Source organism: Schistocerca americana, chromosome X (assembly GCF_021461395.2).
Source record: "Schistocerca americana isolate TAMUIC-IGC-003095 chromosome X, iqSchAmer2.1, whole genome shotgun sequence".
Taxonomy (NCBI): Eukaryota; Metazoa; Arthropoda; class Insecta; order Orthoptera; family Acrididae; genus Schistocerca; species Schistocerca americana.
In genome coordinates, this window is record NC_060130.1 from 173,616,540 (window position 1) to 173,636,919 (window position 20,380).

Sequence of the window (20,380 nt, forward strand, 5' to 3'; positions counted from 1 at the left end):
AACTTCAGAGAAGCATAGGTTACAATCACAAAATACACACAGTGTTAATAGAGATTCTTTTCCAACAATTTCACTTTCATAAAGGCATGTCCATCACACTGTCTTAACATGTGTTATTCTGTACTTAAATGTGCTACCATAATATACTATAGTCTGTTGTCTTATTTCAAAACTACTCGGTGAACTACTTTAATTTAGTTGAGGACCTCTCCGATTCTACTCTATGTACAAATATCCAAATTAGCATCTAGTCTGCTACATACTTGACTTCACTATAACAGTGAAATAGAAAACAAGCTGCTACAGTTCAAAATAACTGCTGATTATAAAAATAATTGAGAGCTGTACAGAAAATACGAAAAACGGACTGATATTCACAAAACTGAATGCTCATTTCAGTGCTTTAAGGGGACCACACCATGGTTCATGTTGAAAAAAATCGATTTTCAGTTTTCATCATATTTCAGTAGATTAAGGTTTTATTTAAGTACTCTGAAAAGGATTTTGCTGAAAAAAATTTTTTATCATTTAAAGAGCATTTTCCTACGTGTGTTTATGTGCCACACCCACTTTTCTGCATATATTTTAGATCTTTATATCCCCTACATTGCACATTACGGATTTTTTTTATTTTATTATTATTTTTTTTTTTTTTTTATTACTTGGCTATCCTTGCAATGCAACAGTCGGTATTATTTGGTTTCTGCTGTTTGTAAACAACACGCTGTCAAACACCTGGTTAGTTTCGTTCAAGTATGATTGCGAGTAGTTGTTATGCTTACGTTTGCAGTGCTTGCTTACGTGTGTTTTGTTGTGTTTATTGAAGATGACGAAACGTAAAGGCATATGCAAAAAACAACAATTTAGAGGAAACAAGTTTAGAAAGGTTTCTGTACAAGAGGTTATGTAGCCTGGCAACGATGTTTCTAATTGTAATTCTTCAGCAAGTGCATCATCAAAGAAGCTCTTACCATTTCAAGAGTGTTACAGTGAATTTACTGTAAGTGACAAAGGGTGCAGTAACATTATTATAAATTTGAGAATATTATCAAATGTAATTTTTAAATTTGTACAATGTAGACAGTGTGGTGAGTCACAGAGTTGAAAATGTGTGAGTGCCAGTGGGAGAAAAGGCCTAGCAATTGCTTTAGGTTTATTTTGCACTAAATGCTCAGCTGTGATTTCATTTATGAGTCCTTCAAAACCAGATGCAAGTGGCCCCTATAAAATCAATGCTAGATTAGTTTATGCCTTACAATCCATTGGCAAGGGCATGGCTGCAGGGAGAACATTTTGTTCAGTGATGAACGTACCATAAACTACCAAATAAATTTGAAAAACTCACTGCAATATTAGAGAAAACTGTATGTGAGGTCAGTGAGGAAAGCATGAAACTGGCTGCTAGGGAAGCAGTGGAAGAAAATGTTGGATGTTCAGATATTGCAGTTGCACTTGATGGAAGTTGGCAGAAAAGAGGACATACTTCTCTGAATGGAGTAGAAACTGCCACGAGTGTAGATACCGGTAAAGTGTTAGATGTGGAGATAATGTGTAAATATTGCAAATGTTGTAAAGTCAATGAACATAAAGAACACAACTGTGTGGCTAATTTTAGAGGAACAAGTGGTGGTATGGAAGTTCATGGAGTACAACAAATACGTCACCACTCCGTAGAAACGAGGCATACGGTACACCAAATATTTGGGCGATGGTAACAGTAAGGCATACAACAATGTGGTGAACTCTAAGCCGTATGGAGATGCCATTATTAGCAAAATAGAACGTGTAGACCACGTTCAAAAACGTTTGGGAACAAGGCTGAGAAAACTAACTGTTGATATGAGAGGAAAAAAATTAGAAGATTGGAAATTGTTGACCGGACAGGGTCGGTTAACTAAAACTGAAATAGAAAACTTGCAGGTATACTATGGGCAGGCAATTAGGAGAAATAAGGAAAATCTGGAGACAATGAAGAGAGATGTTCGGGCCATATTCTTCCATAAGTCCTCTACTGATGATAAGCCATGTCGTGGATTGTGTCCATCAGGAGAAAATTTGTGGTGCAAATACAATAGGGCTCGGGCAACTGGAGAATCTTACTATCATCAGCATTCTCTTCCTGCTGCTGTTATTACAGCAATTAAACCTATTTTCAGAGACTTGGCTCATCCTGACCGTCTGCATGGGCGGACACAGAACCCAAATGAATGTTTTAACAGCATAATTTGGAACCGCCTTCCTAAAATTGTATTTGTAGGCATGCATACAATGAAACTAGGAGTTCATGATGCTGCTATTACATTAAATTGTGGTGATACTGGAAAGTGTTGGGCACTGAAAAAGCTGAGAATTAATCCTGGTGAAAATATGATCACTGGGCTGCAACATTGCGATAAAATGAGGGTAGCCAATTCAGACAGGTCTGCATCTAATATGGCCAAGGCAGACATCCAGGAAGGTGAAAAAAGAAGCTGGAAGACTTGCTAGAGGCCAAAGAAGGGCCATCATATGCAGCAGGACAGTTTTAATTAAGTGTAAGTAACAAATTTCAAAAGTTTTTTCTTTAAAGCCAATTTCCCACAAACAAAATTTTCAGTACATATGCCCCATTATATCAGAAACTATCATAGATAAACGAATGAAATTTTCAGAGACTCTGCATAACATAAAAAGCTACCTCTGGTACTACATTCATTAATATTCCCCAGTTAGGAAGTTCACAAAAAAATGTTTTCTGCAGAAAAAACTTAATATTTTTTTGTTAATAAATTTAAAAAAGTATTTCTTAAGAACTATGAAATGGATAAAGTAGATTTTAGTACAGTTGACTCTATTAGCTTCATGTAAGATACAGTAAAAATATTAAGGTCCTGCATCAAATATTTTTTTCAGAAATGGGTCAAATACTTGCCTAAATTATCAGGGGTTAGATAGGCAGTGTGTGGTCACCTTAACTCTGGTTTTGATCTACAGAAATGCTAAAATATTCAAATACTTGGCTCATGTCCTAACCATATATGAAGAATTCTATTTTAATTTAAAACAAGTGATTCCAACTAAACAACACAGTGTATTCACTAAAATACACACAACTATCCAGGTGATATCAATGCTACTCATCATACCGAATGGTAAACATTGCCTGTTTTTTATCAGAGCAACCAAATTTTACATAACCAGCACATATTTTTAGTCCTTCCCTCAATATCTAATCAGTAATCATTCGGAAGCCTCATGGTATATTCCCTATTCCCATTAATGAGCACACCTTTCAGAACACTGCAGTATTCACAAATAATTGACAACCATAAAAGTATGAAAACCATAAATGCTAACCCCCAAATTTGCTCAGTAAATTTGCCAAACACAGCAGAAGAAAATCACACAGCTATAAGTCCTGCAACCACACATGAATAATAAAACCCTGTTAATCAGTATGTTTACACATGCCATACATTCACAAATTTTTCATCTTCCTCTCACCTATTATACATCTTCAGTTTAAATGTTCCTTAAACTTGACTGTCTCTTGGACTGAGGATAATTCAATCTATAGATACTGAGGTGGCTAATCTCCACTATTTCAAAAGGTTCATGGTAAATTTCTAAAGAATTCATTATCCAGTTTACAAGGATTTCTTCAGTTCTAACAAATACTATATCTCCAAAGTCAAAGCTAGTCTGTTCTCCTCTTTTATCGTGCCTTTTCTTCCTTTTCTCCATTGCTTGTGTAACCATTACTTTCTTTTTCCTGTTATATGATCATTTTCCATGGGAAACTTGAATTTATTGTCTTTCCAATAATTAACATTTGCTGGTACATACAGGAAAAACCTTCCCAGTACCTCTGATCATACAGATCTGACATTTCCAGTTGGTATATCTAAGACTTGTATATTCTCAATATTATGAGCATCTCTAGCCTTGTCTACTTGACATTTTCCATTGTTTTTTCATTAATGTGCTTCCATTCACTTCATCACAAAGACTAATCAACATCACCACCATCAACACAAAACTCAGCAATACTATCACAAGAAATAAATTTTATTTGCAAAAACATAGAATATTAATCTAAATAAATATGCACATTAGTCACTGCTACATTCACTTTCTCATATTCATTCATATTATCTGGCTGTTTCAGATATTCACCCACTATACTTCCTTCCAGTGACACTATATTCTCAACAACATAAAGATTACTTTTTGTCCACTTAACACTCGACTTCTACCCTGAAACAACTTAAGTCGGTGTTGTTGTTGTATCTGTCAGATACATGACATAAATTGCAATATACTATATCCACTTTTCATGTTAGTATTGTAGGGGGCTTTGGTAAATAAAAACAGGTGAACATTCTTTTGCCCTTTCAATAGCATACAAAACAGCTCCTAAAATGGAATAAAATTTAAGTAGATGTATAATAATAAGTACAAAAATAGTGCAGAAGAAGAATAATAAAGTCTAAAGAACAAAATTAGTCACAGTCATCTTCATTATGTTCATTTCCTGTCACACACCCATCAGCCAAACAATAATGCGATGTTGCAGGTATAAATACTATCCACATGTGTTGTAGTATATTTTGTCAGTCTTGTTATTTTTGTGGCACAGCAGGGCTGGCAATGCTTTCTATTTACACTATCAGTGGTCATGGGATCGGCATGAGTAAAAGACAAGTTGTTGGTTTCCAGATGAAATTTCATGAAGTCTTATAGAAGTTGACAGAGATAAACAAGCCATAAGTACCTGACCAAGGTAAACAAACCATAAGTGATCACCTTATCAAATGATTATCAATAAGTTCTATTCAGATTCTTCGAAGAAACAGTTGGTGGTTGAGTGATTCATTTCCATTTGCCATATGAGTAACTTGAGAATTGATTCCATCAATATTTAAGACAGAAAAGAAAACCACCATCGCCGCATTATAGTACCCCTCGTGATGTTGTAATTAAAGCACGTTTTCTCACCTATTTCTACTTCAATCTTGTGTTTACTGTAGTAAGTTACCATTTCAGGCTTTTTATTTTCACCAGTATCTTCATACTTGAATCATCCTTGTGTAAACTTGAGACGAGCAGTACATTTTTCTTTTTACTTTTAGGGACACTTAAAATTAACCTTCCTTCCTTTACATAATGCAAAAAAAATGGAAAAATTCTCTCAGTTTTCCACCTCTTTCGTCTATTTAGGCATCTACCATTTGTTCTTCTTTAGCTTTCTCCCATAAGACAAGTGACATTTTTCTGATAAGTTTTGAAGAAGAGTGACTTCCTAAACCAATTATCAGCTGTCACATTATGTGTCGGGTGATGCTGAGGGAATTAGATTAGGAAATGAGAAACTTAAAGTAGTAAAGGAGTTTTGCTATTTGGGGAGCAAAATAACTGATGATGGTCGAAGTAGAGAGGATATAAAATGTAGACTGGCAATGGCAAGGAAAGCGTTTCTGAAGAAGAGAAATTTGTTAACATCGAGTATAGATTTAAGTGTCAGGAAGTCGTTTCTGAAAGTATTTGTATGGAATGTAGCCATGTATGGAAGTGAAACATGGACGATAAATAGTTTGGACAGGAATAGAATAGAAGCTTTAGAAATGTGGTGCTACAGAAGAATGCTGAAGATTAGATGGGTAGAGCACATAACTGATGAGGAGGTATTGAATAGAATTGGGGAGAAGAGGAGTTTGTGGCACAACTTGACAAAAAGAAGGGACCGGTTGGTAGGACATGTTCTTAGGCCTCAAGGGATCACAAATTTAGTGTTGGAGGGCAGCGTGGAGGGTAAAAATCATAGAGGGAGACCAAGAGATGAATACACTAAGCAGATTCAGAAGGATGTAGGTTGCAATAAGTACTGGGAGATGAAGGAGCTTGCACAGGATAGAGTAGCATGGAGAGCTGCATCAAACCAGTCTCAGGACTGAAGACGACGACAACAACAACAACAACAACAACAACAACACATTATGTCCAGTGTTAGTTATGGGAGTAACAAATATTTGTACTATGTCTGTGAATTTGTTACTGCACTGGAATGTTCACTCTTGTTAACCATGATAAATTTCCAGGTTGTTGGCATAAAACCTTTTAGAATCTAAAACTGCAAATATTTTGATCCCATATTTTGATGTTTCGGGGGAATATAGTGTGTGAATGGGCATCTGTCCCAAAGGCTTGTAGCTTTTCATCAATTCTTACATCAGCTCCCACACTGTAGCAAGCTCTGCAGTTGTTTACAAACTTTTCAAAGGAAATTATGAATAGCTGTTAAATGGTCTGCTGCTCTCCTTTCTAGTGTACTTTCCCTACCATCAAATCTCACACTCCTCCCCCTCCTCCCCCCACATCAGCAGAGCGCAGATCTGTGCTGTTCTGCTCTGTTTGCAAGTCTTCCTCCCACTCTGCAGAGTTCTTTGATGCATCGATGTCACAATCTTCCTCTTCCAAATTGTATGAAGATTTTCCAGGCTGCACTTCATCCTTATCCATACCATCAAATATTATTTGGTTGATTCTTGCTATTCAGCTGGATTATTCAAATCAAAAAAATGTTTCTGTAGTACCGTTCTGCAACTGTAATGGAAGAAACTAATAATTAGCTCATATTTTACTAAAATAATCAGAGTAAAAGCGTGTAAATAGAATTAAGCATAAAATTATACATTGAGCAAAAATAGTTACAAATTTGCTGTAATTGTATCTGAGACATACACAGGCTTCTGATCATGACCACCTTCATTTCAAAAGTAAGAAATATAACAATTTGTTTGAATGGTACTAATTTTATTCTGAAATAATTAGAATAAAACCAAAATTCGGTTAAGAACAAAACTATAGCGCCACGCTGGGTAACTGCGTGGACTAGGGGCCTTGTCACGGTTCGCACGGCTCTCCCTCGGGCATGGATGTGTGTGTTGTCTGTAGCTTTAAGTTAGATTCAGTAGTGTGTAAGACTAGGGACTGATGACTCAGCAGTTTGGTCCCATGGAAGCTTGCCGCAAATTTGCAAATTTCCAAAAAATCTAGATTGATCAAAAACGTTTACAAACTTGCTGTTGTTGTGCTTGAGAGAGACAAAGGCTGCTGAGAGTGACAACCTTCACTTAACAATGGCTGGCACTACACTGTTGTTTGGTGCCTACTGGGTCAGGAAGGTAGGTAGGGGGAGACCACCAAATCCCTACAGCCGCACTTGCCATTAGACGAAGAAGTTGGTGTGTGTCTCAGAGAGATGAGGATAGCATTTGAGTGTTAAATTAACTAACAATGTGATCTTCTATCAACATATTATTTTTCCTCCTATTGTACTTTTTCCATTATTAACATAAAATCCTTATTAAAATGTCCAACAGTGGAAAATCCGGGATGGATTGTAACAATGTTATGAAAAGGATAGTTGCTACTCACCACATAGCGGAGATGCTGAGTCGCAGATAGGCACAACAAAAGGACTGTCACAAATTAAGCTATCGGCCAACAAGGCCTTTGTCGAAAATAGAACACACACACACACACACACACACACACACACACACACACACACGCAACTCTCTCTCAAACCCAACTGCGGCTGCCAGAGACTGCAGTCGTGTGTGAATTGCGTTTGCGCGCACGTGTGTGTGTGTGTGTGTGTGTGTGTGTGTGTGTGTTTCATCTATTTTTGACAAAGGCCGTGTTGGCCAATAGCTGACTTTGTGACAGTCTTTTTGTTGTGCCTATCTGCAACTCAGCATCTCCATTGTATGGTGGGTAGCAACTATCCATTTCATAATGTTGTTGTTAAAATGTTCCCTATTCAACTATTCAAAATTCTAGCTATAGAAAATAATTCTGTGTGTCTTTGCCGTCTGAACTCAGTTAGTCTGTGCTTCATTCCTGGCCTAACTCTTTCCACCATGGCCTCTGGTGAGATTACTGCGTGTTTCCTTCTGTCTCCTGGAATAAAGTTTTCGCAGTTACTGTCATGCTTTACATCGTTTCTGGTGCCTAAAGCCTTATTTTCTTGCTTGATGTGCGACGGCCTATGCTGCCCATTATACTTTTCTTAATTCTTTCTGTATTTTTCAGTCTCGGACGCATTTATATTCGTGTTCCCATACATTTCTCTTTGCAATTTCTGCCTGCCATTCTTATAAAATGTAGCACATCCATCCTTTCTGTATATTATAGGAAGCTGTACATGTCTTCCTTTGGTTTATTAATCAAATGCTATTGAATATTGTCATTTTACCTCATTTGTAGAGTAGAAATGATTGTTAATGTACGTAAGACTCTATTAAAATGCATTGACTTTTCAATTTCTTCCATACAGAATTCTGTATACTGAACCATTCAAAAACTCATTTTGGACCCTACGCTCCTTTGATTTTTCTCAATAACTTTACAGAAGTGTGTTTTCAGAATCATTGTATTTTTCAAAACTGTCATCAACTTGATTTGCCAGAGACAAAGCCTCACCATCTAACACAAATTGTAAAAGTTTTATTTTATTTTCATCACTAGTACCACTTGGAAGTCTATCCTTACAACCCTGTTAAAAATCTACAGGCACAGATACCCACCACTATTTAAACCTTTCATTCCTGAATTCCAAGTAAAGGCATCAAATGAATATAGTTTGCAACTCATTCTTGTTACATGTTTAGAAGTGATAACACTGTTTATAATTTCTTCTTTACATTAGCCTCCAGTACTGCTATTGGTTTATTTAAAGCTACCATATCTTTCTTTACTTCAGATGAATACATCTCCATCTTGATCATGGCTGTTTCTATGTCTGGCTGATTCACATCTACATCAGTTAAAACATGCTCAGAATTATTTTTGAGCTAGAATGAAGTTTTTATTTCAATGCGGAACATTCAGTTCGCAACTTGTGATATAGTCTATCACTCTCACCCCTAACTTCGCCATTCACCCTTACATATTTGTTTGTTTCATTCTTAGCTTGTTTTCAACATCAACTTCGCTTGATCCCTGATAAACGTGGATGTGATACAGATGTAGAAACTACCATGTAGAGAAACACATTTTACCAAAAAGATCAGACACATGACAGCCAAGAAAAAATCGTTGTATAGTAGGCTTTGCTCCTGCGCATTTTGTAATGCCTTCTACCCACCTTCCACTGGTTTGTCGTCTCGTCCCTTGCTGACTCTTGGCACCCACTAAAGAACTTGATTTGTCCATCACCCTCCATCCACCTGACAACATGGATCCATTTGTTTGCCCTCCTCTTTCTGCTCCTATTTCTCCAAGTTATATGTATCTCTATATTAATCACTGAGCAAACTTCAGTTTTTGAATGTATCTATTGCTTAATTATTCAAAACATTCTACTTACATTAAAGGATAATTTCCATTCAGTGTAATTAAATATAAAATTTATTGCTAATTACACATATTCCCATTGTTGCAGGTACTTAAGAGATCAGCAGAGTACTTTGGAGGCAATGATACGAAGCAGAGTTTTTGGATTACCAGGACATATTCAGGCTGTGTATGTTCAGAATATATTAAAACTTTTTGCAAGTATTTTTGTGCAGGCAGAACAGAAGAAAGATGTGGAAAGAATATCTAAGGTAATTTTCACCATGTTATTAAAAGCTGCTTTAATCAGAATTTTGTGAAATACACTACTTAAAAAAACAGCCACCTGTGTATCTGTGTATGTGGACTTGGGTTTGAGGGGAGCAGGGTGTTAAGAATACACCTTATGTAACTAAAAAAAAAAAAAAAAACAGCTTAGCTTTGGAATTAAAGAAACTAGCTGCCTGAAAGTGTTGATATTTCCTCATCTGTAGAATTACAATCTGCTGCTGGATGACATTCGGTATGGTGTTGCTTCATCCCATGCAATGTAAAATGCTGCGATATTTCTTGGCAGGCCAGTACCAAGGAGTTTGAGACATTACTGCTCAAACTTGTTCCATTGCTTGACAGCAGCTTTTGAGAGGTCCTCCAGTGTGTGACTTGGTGGGGGCTGTATCAATTATTCACTGCAAGATTCAACTGGTCCCAAGCATGCGTGATTGGTGGTGTTTCAGCAGATACTGCACGCTATTCCATTCAGCTTTTTGGAGGTCATCCAGTGTGTGACCGGGTGCGGGGCTGTATCAGTTATTCACTGCAAGGTTCAACTGGCCCCAAGCGTGCGTGATTGGTGTTGTTTCAGCAGATACTGCAGACTATTCCATTCAGTTGTTGCTTCCCATCTGTTGGAGGAGGGTATTCATAGGGTTGGTGCAGTATGCTTGTGCATTATCATCTTAAAAGGCGAACCCATTGCCAAAATGTTGACTGTAAGTCTGGACAATAGATCGGGTAATCTTGTCCTGGCACTTCACAGTCATCAAATTACCCCTGGTAGCTAGGAGAGACGTGTAATATCTGTAAATAATACCAGTTCAAAACAAGATTGATCCACTTCCTGTCTGAACCTGCATTTGTGATATGTGCTTTGAACCCTGGATGCCTCCACGCTCGTCGTGATCGTCATAGGGCATCAGACAAATCCTGCACTTGTCAGTGAACAGTACCCAACATTACTGTACTGTGCTGAAAATTGAAGTTTGCATTTAGCTCCATATACATGTGCCTGTAAATAACAATTTGCTGTGAACAAGAGAGTATTGAGAAAGATATTTTCCATCAAAAAATCACAAACAGTGCAAGTCATGAAGGTGGTGTTAAACTTTTTTGAGTAGTTTATAATGAAAATTCTTTGGTAGAAAAGTTTAATTACTAGTCATTAGAAACAAATTTCTAAAGCACTGATTGTAAAACACTGAAATAAAATTAAGAATATTTAATCAACAAGTTGAGAGAGACTGCTTGAGGTACGATTCCAGCTTTCCCACATTTCTGTAGTGTATGTAGCAGTGTGCCATTTAACATAATCATTTTTTCTACAGGAAGAGCAAATGCCAAACACTGAAATGTGCACAGCACTGAATATTAGACAGTGTGCAAGTTAGTGAAAGATGTGGAAAGGTTTGTGTCAGCCCTTGATTTATTACTGTACACACCAGTGCTACACACCAGTGTGCCATACCAGTACCTCCAACAACAAAAATGAGAACCGCAGACTTTGAGACGAGGTTCAATAGAACTTTTGCTGTGGGAGAAATGATGTAAAACAAGTGTTGTATTCACACTTTTAAAATTCTCAGAAAAGCTTTAAAGTAACACTTTAAGAAGTTTTAAATTTTGAAAGCACACCCCGGGTTACAGTACTGGAAGCTCATTTTTTACAAATCGAGCACCCGTTTGAGTATTCACAGTTGGGAAAGATAGCTTTTATGCTGAAGTGGCTAAAGACAGAGGGAAGATCGGGAAAAGGGGGAGGGGTACTCACAACTCACTACAAGTGAAGGAAAGGAGATACATTAAAGAGAACAAAAGGCATGCAATATTGCACAATGCAGAAAGGAAAAACAAGTTGAAGGAATAAAGCAAAGTATTAGAAGAAATGTGTTGCAGTGTAGTGTGAAAGTGAATAATGCTCTGCATAGGTATTTATTCCCTTTTTGTACTGTATCTTTCTGTATTTGTGGTGGTGCCATTTCTACAGCAGCATGTTTTATTACATACAGTAAGTGCAATGAGTGAATGGAACCTGCTGCAAGTATAGAGTAGGTGGTGCTATGTTTAAGACACTACTTGTATTCCAAATGTGCAGTATTCAAGTTCGTAACCAACTATCCTGATGTAGATGGTCTTCAGATCAATCAAGCATGTGCCAAGTTGGTTCCTAAATAAGGATCTTACTACTTACTCCAATTTTTGTGCAGTATTGAGACAGTAGCATTACATCCAGGAGAACACTTAGGTTAAAGTTCCGATCCAGATACTTAGATTTAGGTTCTCCATGCTTTCCCTAAATTGTTAAGGCAAATTCTAGACTGTCCCTTTGAAAAGGGCATGGCCGAATTCTCTTCCCAATCTGTGAGTGTGCTGCATCTCTAATGTCCTTGTCATCAGTGGGACAATAAAACCTAATCTTCCTTCCTTATCTAACTAAGCAATAGCTCCATTTTTGTGACCTTTGTCAGTATGGTGTCAAAAATATTTTACACAAGTTTCTGTTTTGTATAATGTCATTCCATGTAGTGGATTATATTTGTAGTAGGTTAATGTTATCCTTTGTCTATTTTATAATATTTATGATTGTATATATCAGATTATGCTTGTTAATTGGTGTGTACAAGTTTGGGGGGGGGGGGGGGGGTGTCATTGTGGTGTTAAATTCTTTGTTGTAACTACATACATTAAGTAGCATTGTGTGTGCAGAGCTTGCATTTGAATGCTTTTTGATGTTGTTGTTGTGGATGGTTTTATTCTTGGTGTATGACTATTATAGGTTTATCAATATTTTGTTCATTTTTATGTTTAATAAAGTTTATTTGTCTTCAAACAAATTACAGGAATATAATCTGGTGATACATTAGACAACCACTGATATTTTGACTCTTGTTTACTATGGGGGTGGTGGGGGTGGGATGTCTTTGTGCGTATACCAAATTATGGATCTGGCTTGACAGTAGACCTGCCTGGTGGAGAATGGTGGGTCAAGGATGAGTCAGAAGTCACTTGGACACTTTATAACCCCTTTGTTACACCCCGTACAACTCAGCCCCGCATCAGTTGGTGATGGAAGGCAGGCCACGATGCACGGACCCTGTCAGTGAAGCATTGCATAGCCATTGGTTCCAGCCGTGGCCGAGCAACATCGGCACTTACTGTACGTGGTAGCTGATATGACCCACTGCGTGCGGGACACTGAGTCCTAGAGTCCTGTCCAGTCATTCCAATTGACTGTCTCAGACATCCAGGGAGCAAACCTCAGACCAGTTGGCTGGCTGGCAATGACTGAAACTGGTGTGTGCCCCAGTTGGCTAGGAGGGTTCTCAATTTCACCCTCAGCCCATCAGGAGGCGACTGGGCCCCCTTGGCAGCAGATTCTGTCAGGATGTCAGCAGTACGGCAGCAACTTTGTGGCAGAGGTTGTTACTGTGACTATTGAGGACTTGATGACTCGCCACCTCGACAGTTGCCCAGCCTGGCCAGACAGGTTTCTTGCACTGTTGTGGTTGTAGAAGTCACATATGGTGCGTGCCAAACTTTCCGTGGTTATGGTAACCATTCAGGTCTGATCAGCAGGTGGATCACAACACCCAGTGAGTGCCATAGTGCAATGGCGGGTAAGCATATTGCTGTAAGTGATCCACTTTACAGCATCAATTCTATCTGCCTAGGCTCATGTCGTTGCAGTAGATGTTTTGTTTCAGGAAGCAAAAAAATGTGGTTCTGGGACTGGTAATTTTATTTATATTCCTCTTGTAAATGTGTTGCTCATTCTAAAATGTTGCGACTATTCATGCACTGAAGTTCCTTTCTGCTGTAAATAACTTGTCAGAGACTTAGTTTCTTCTGTGCATGTTAAATGATTATTTTCTTCTGTTTACAGGTTTGCAAAATGATTGCCAGTAATCTCCCCCAGTTTGTTTCCAGTGCAGATTTGGAAGTTCAAGAACGCTCCAGCTCAGCTCTACAGTTGGTGCTTTACATAGAGAAGCTTGTGAACAAAGGAGATTTAGACATAGCTGGTGAAGTAGCAGCTTTATTTATTGGAGAACTAAACCCTGTTGCACCAAAGGCTCAGAGAAAAGTTCAAGTACCAGACGGGTATGAAAATTTATTCTCTCTCACTCACACACACACACACACACACACACACACACACACACACACACACACACACAATATGCCTTTGTTGTAGGATCTGTCACTGGAACTTCATGCTCATCTCCATAATGTTCTTGCACTCAGTAAAGTAACATGTGACAAAATGTACTGTTCTTCTTTGGGTCTTCTTCATCTCTACCATTAACCTTATCAGACAATGGTTCCAGCCTTCTGGTATTGAGGTCTGGCAAATATACAGAGGGCCGAGCGGAGACTCCTCTGCACGAAGTCGGGATAGTAGTTGGTTATCTGTGAAGTGTGTCTGACACTAGTAAAACATTGTCAAAGTTCATTTATTTATTAACCTTGTTTACAGTCATCTTGTTCCACACCGACCTTGTAGCCAATGCCTCATTCAGTTGCGTGTTGAATTCCCACTGACAGATGCCAAGTCAGCTCATTGTCTGTAGACCCAAGCTAAGAGTGAATGATCTCGCACCACGGTGCGCTGCTGCCGTGTCTATGGTCCAGCACGAAGGGTCTCGTACTAGCTGCTGGAGCGTGGTCAATCCCACTCTGATTTCTGTGTTGGCACCGAGCGAGGTGGCGCAGTGGCTAGCACACTGGACTCGCATTCGGGAGAACGACGGTTCAATCCCGCATCCGGCCATCCTGATTTTGGTTTTCCGTGATTTCCCTAAATCGCTCCAGGCAAATTCCGGGATGGTTCCTTTGAAAGGGCACGGGCGACTTCCTGCCCCTTCCTTCCCTAATCCGATGAGACCGATGACCTCGCTGTCTGGTCTCCTCCCCCAAAACCAACCAACCAATTCTGTGTTGGTCCTCGATGACTCATCTGCAATGTGGTATTGGTGGAAGTCGTGTGGTCAGTCGATCTACCAGCCAGGTAGATTTCACCATTCGGAGGTGCCTAGATGTTGAACAGAAATGTGGACCCCACAAGCCCCTGCTACCAAGTTCAGTGCTGTCAGCACTCCATGATGTTTTGTTGTCATAAGGCAGTCAGCTTCTCCATCAGCAATGGGAGGCAGCAAACAGTATAAAGTTCATCAGGCGAAGACCTTCATCTCAGGTACATCTTTGGCTGGTTTGTAGACTGTTCTGGAGTATCAAGGGCATAGATTCACCACAGTATCGTAATTGTGGAATCGAGTGCTATTACTGTGAATGCCATCAGTCCCTATGATCAAGTCTTGAGAGTTGGAGAGCTCAAGTATTTAAAGCAAGCTAACGCGAGGCTATGACACGATGCTCGGTTCATAATCACCACATGTGTTCTCCTTATTCTGCTACATCTGCAGAACAGGCTCTTAACTGCTGTGTAGATTCTCTGATACTGGTTCTTATGAAATAGGTACAGTTTCTTTCGATAACCCTTACGAGCTAATGAATATGCATGGTGCATTTGCATTGGTTTTCTGACCCGTGCTATTTTCTCTCTCTCTCTCTCTCTCTCTCTCTCTCTCTCTCTCTCTCTCTCTCTCTCTCTCTCTCTGTGTGTGTGTGTGTGTGTGTGTGTGTGTGTGTGTGTGTGTGTGTGTGTGTGTTGGCACGGTGTTACAACTCGCTGAGGCCTGACCAACTTGTGACATACTGCTTATTCCCTAGTTCTGTCTCTGCCTCTGGTGTGACTGCACTTTGCTTGTAACAAGGTGAATGAGTTTTAATAAAATTTTCTAACTTTTTAACCCCTTACTATTCTGTACTGTAAAAACTTTGAAAACCTGCTGCAGAGTATGGAGCTGTATCTTGGCCACTAGGTGGAGCTGGTACATCTGCAAGCAATTGTGTAGCGAACTGCAGTGCCCCACGCCATTCCATCAGCAAATTAGAGGTCATGGCCACCCTTTAAGTTCCACCACACAGCGACACAGTATATCTCAGATTTTCTCTCTCTCCCTTTGGACTTAATCTGTAGTGACATGTCCACTTGTCCATTTCTCATTGTTGGTACTCATCAATCCTCTGTTGGTGAGCCCAGGCCAGTTGGCCCAGCCACAGTGGATTTCTGTCAAGTCATTCCTGACTTTTGATTAACTCTGTCCAAATAAGACTGATGAACAACACTAAAGAATCTGTTTAATGAGTGTTTTGCAAGCCAGTTCTTTTCGTGTACGAATTGTGTTTCCTTAGGCTTCTTGCAGTTAATTCCAGTCTGGGATCCACTTTTGCTAAAATTGGTTTTATGTTGCATTTGCCCTTCAGGTCACTTGAGATGCATAATGCGTACTTGTAGATACTTTATAGCTGTTAACATTTCTAGTGATTTAGCTCCACTAGTATAATCATACAGTGATGGATCATTTGGCCTATTTCTGTGCAATACATTACCTTTTTTTAGATTTAGAATCAACTGCTAGTCCCAGCACCAAGCATTGATTCCCTGCAGGCTTCTTGTCTTTTGCTACAGTGTTCTGGCTTTGCATCTTTCATTTGTACAAAAGTATCATCCTCACAGAGCTACTGACATTCTCCAGTTGATTATACAGGGTGATTGTAATTACAGTTAAACTTTCAAACTGCTGTAGAAATAACACCACTGGTCATAATGATGTCAAATTGCAACGGAATATTATCGGAGAAGGGGGAAAACATATGGCAGAAGAAAAATAAACAGTTACAAAATGTAGCAATAGCTGGCATTGTAAGCATCATAATTTGATGACAAATGAATCATACAGCAATGCCTAAAGTGTATGTTTGACGTTAAACAAACTGCACTAATCAGTGTGCGTGGGTGTACAGATGTGATGTTGTGAGTTATCTATGCCCATCCACCACGGCAAGGTCATATCACATCAGATGAGAAAAATCAGTTTTTAATTGTCCTGAGGCCAAAAACTGCATAAAAAGCGTCATCAATCAAAATCAAATTGGATTATCAATTTCCATGTGACTGGCAGAAAACAACTTCAGTATGCTGTCCGCCATTTTATGCAACAAGTTGAAATCAAGAAACAGCATTTTCCACAACTGATCGAAATGTTTCCGGGGTTATGTTCAGACTGTGTTGCACAATGCATTCCGCCAATGCAGCTAAGTTTTCAATTGGAACACATCTTTCAGATAGTCTCACAGCCAGAAGTCATACGGATTAAAATAAGGTGATTGGGACGGCCAGGCTGTAGGGAAATGGCAGCTTATAATTTTCTGGCTTCAGCAGCTGCTTAACTGGATTTGCAATGTACAGAGGTGCGCCACCTTGCTTGAAAATGATCCCACCCTCACATACACACTGTTGGACAGCTGGAATGACGTGGTTGCGCAAAAGACACTCATAGCGCTTACCAATGACAGTACAGGTAAGAGGACTGGAAGTACCTGTCTCTTCGAAAAAATGTGGCCCTATGATAAATGATGCCGTAAACCTGCACCACACTGTGACCTTTTCAGGATGAAGTGCTACTGGTTGATTTGCTTGTGGATTTTCTGTTACCATATTTGACAATTCTGTGTGTTCACATATCCTGTCAGATGCAAGTGGGCTTCGTCTGTCCACAAAATCTTCCACGACCAATCATTGTCCACTTCCATGCAAGCAAGAAATTCTAAAGCAAAGGCCTCTCTTGCTGGCAGGTCAACAAGAAGCTACTCGTGCACATGGGTAATTTAGAATGGATAGCAAATAAGGATGTTTTGTAGGATTTTATGCACTATGCTCATGGGTATGTCCAGTGTTCGGACAATTCTCCATGCACTACACGTTTGCACACCACCACTCATTTCCTCCTGCATTGCTGTGGCCACTGCTTCCACTGACGTCAATTCAGTTCATTTCCTTCCTCTACCAGGTTACACACCAAAAGAACCCATCTTTCCGAACTTCTGAATCATTTTCTCCAAACGCACAACAGTCGTCTGACCAATGCCTTTTTTCAACCCTTCAGTGTCCGGAACTTCTGCAGGGCGACGTGTGCACAGTCTTCATTCTTGTAATACAGCTTTACAAGCAGAGCACGATCCTGTATTGAGGCAGTCATGGCGAACTTTGCAGACGCAAAAGGAGGAAAAGCAGTGTACCCGGCATGTTTATACCAGCTTAAATGGGTTGTGCGCATGATCGGTGTTTCCATTTACATTTTCTGACACATACAGCACCGTTTATAGATCAATTTTCACACTGTTTTTTTTTTTTTTTTTTTCCTTCTGCCATACGTTTTCCCCCTTCTCTGATAATATTTCGTTGCAATTTGACGTCATTCTGACCAGTGGTGTTATTTCTGCAGTGTTTTGGAAGTTTAACTTTAATTATAATCACCTTGTATATATAAATTGTTTATAAATTGGTGTCCATAAGTGTAGGGATGTGTTCCTGACATCAGAACTTTTGGAAAAGTCCTGATGAACAGGCGTCCGAAGAAAATACTTCATTAGTGATTTTCAAAATGAATTCCATATAGTGACCTCTAATTGTGCCACACACGCCAGACTTGCATTTTACACATTCTTCTTTGTAGCTGTTCTTGGCATTTGTATTTCGTTTATGTGATTGTCTTTTGTTCAGCACCAATGTGTGTAGTCATTTCAATGGTACCTATTTCTTCTCACAACATATTACAGGGCAAACTTTCTTCTGGTTTCTCAGAAATGAGATGCTGCCTTTATTTGATAGTGTAATTTTAGGCATCAGCCAAAAGATGTGGTCTATCCACAATTATGAGCCCCTGCACTTTACTCTCGAACATGTCTGTATCTCAGTTAACCAATTTCTGAATCAATGCATTGATCAAGGTAATTCATTTCATGGACTGCCCAATCACTAGATTTGAATCCAGTGGATTTTTACTTGTTGGGTCATTTAATATCCTCGATGTATTCAACTCCTGCAGTTAATATTGATGTTGTGAGGGAGAATATCCATAATGGATTTGACCAAATACAACACACTCCAGGAATTTTCAGCAAAGTAGATCAAAGCGTTGGACACAGGCTCAGAGTACACATCAAAGCAGGATGACGTCATTTCAAGAAATTTTTGAAAATGTATGTTGTTAAATATAGCAGATGGAACATCAGTGATAAGCCCATGTAACTCCTTAAGAAAGGATTTATCAGATGCGCGCACATATGGACTTTCATTATAAACATCCTGTACATCATGAATGGTAATGCCTTATAACACACCCCTAGAGTACTGTTGAAGTTACATTAAAACATTTCAAATGGAACCCGAGTTTACTTATATTTCACACACCATCTGTTATGTATGAATCGCGAGATAACTCTTGTTTTCTAAACACTGTCTAAGATGTCATCTGTTGCTATATATGTTAACTACTTTGTCTATTTACGTGTTCACACCAGTAGTCGATGTATCAAAGTTATTTGCATTCGTGTCCTTTTCGCTTATTTAGCATCTTGATTGTATTTTGTTATTCCAAATAGTTACTGTTTGCTTTTAGAGATGTCCCTATTCAGAAAATAGAAGCAAATGAATGAATCTGAAATACTTCCAGGGTTTATGACAATGATTATTCAGATGTTCCTAGTGAGAATGAATATCTGGATGATTGTGTGAATGAATGTTTTTATAGTTTTGATGATGATTCCAATGCCAGTGACATCATTGGACCTGTAAAGAAGTGTGAGGTGGCAGTATTTTCAAGTGACTTTGACGATAATGATGGTGAATGATACGCTGTGTGGGCACTGGCTATGCCGCATTCCTGTCACTCGAGGCAAAGAATAAGGGTGGGGGCCACCTGTTAGGTCTTGCATGTACACCCTTTGAGTCCACAAGTGGCTGATCCTTCACCAGAGACCAAGCTAGCACATGTGGGGAGGGATTTGCTAATAACTAGGAGCTCCAATGTTAGGTGTGTTATATAGCCCCCTCAGAGATGTGAAGGAGATCCTGCTTGTGGCTATTGAGGGCACAGGGTGCAGTCATCTCTAAGTTGTTGCTTATGATGGCACCAGTGATGGCTTTTGCTTGTGTTCCGATGCCATCCTAAATTCATACCTGTGACTGGAGGAAGTGAAGATAGTGTAGAGAGTGGGATTAGTGTTCATGGTGTCATCATAGTGATGATGGTTTCTGAAGTTAATAAAGCTATCAATATGGCAAGAGGAGTTTTTATATTGAAACGAGCCGATAAGCAGTTGTTAGCACCCTACTTAGACAATGAACAGACGCAATTTAGTTCCAATATGATGATCATAAAGGAATTCTGTACAATGTTTAAATTGCTTGTAAATTAAATTCTAGAGAAGTAGGTACTGAATAAGTGGGTTAATGATGAAAAAGAGCCACTATAATTTAATAAGAAAATTAAAAAAATAGTGAGGAAGCAGAGATTGTTGCACTCTCAATTCAGAAAAGACGCGGAAATGCCAACAGATCATAAATACGTGCATCTATAAAAAGATAAATACCAAAGCATACAATGCAACCACCATCATAGCTTAGCAAAAGAGCTTGTCTGGAACCTGAGAAAATTCTGGTCCTGTGCAAAATCAGTAAATCGGTGGAAGGCTTCTATACAGTCGAGAAATACTGAAGTTTTAAATTTCATGTTTAAAAATTCGTGCATCCAGCAGAATTGTACAGACATACCATTGTCTGACCATCACATAAACTTCAGTATGGATGATGTAGTAATAAGCACCTCTCGAGCTGAGAAGCAAGTGAAAGAGTTCTAGCAGTAGTGGACACCAAAAGATC

The 20,380-nt window shown here is 39.0% G+C and overlaps 1 protein-coding gene across 2 annotated transcripts in view; it reads left to right on the forward strand.

The window, feature by feature from the left end:
* The window catches only part of LOC124555271 (AP-3 complex subunit delta-1), a 269,894-nt gene that overhangs the window by 170,447 nt on the left and 79,067 nt on the right, over window positions 1-20,380 (forward strand). For both annotated transcript variants that reach the window (XM_047129141.1, XM_047129140.1), the window contains exons 15-16: window positions 9,428-9,590; window positions 13,478-13,695. In XM_047129141.1, the coding sequence (XP_046985097.1) occupies window positions 9,428-9,590; window positions 13,478-13,695 (381 nt within the window). The remainder of the gene's footprint in view (window positions 1-9,427; window positions 9,591-13,477; window positions 13,696-20,380) is intronic.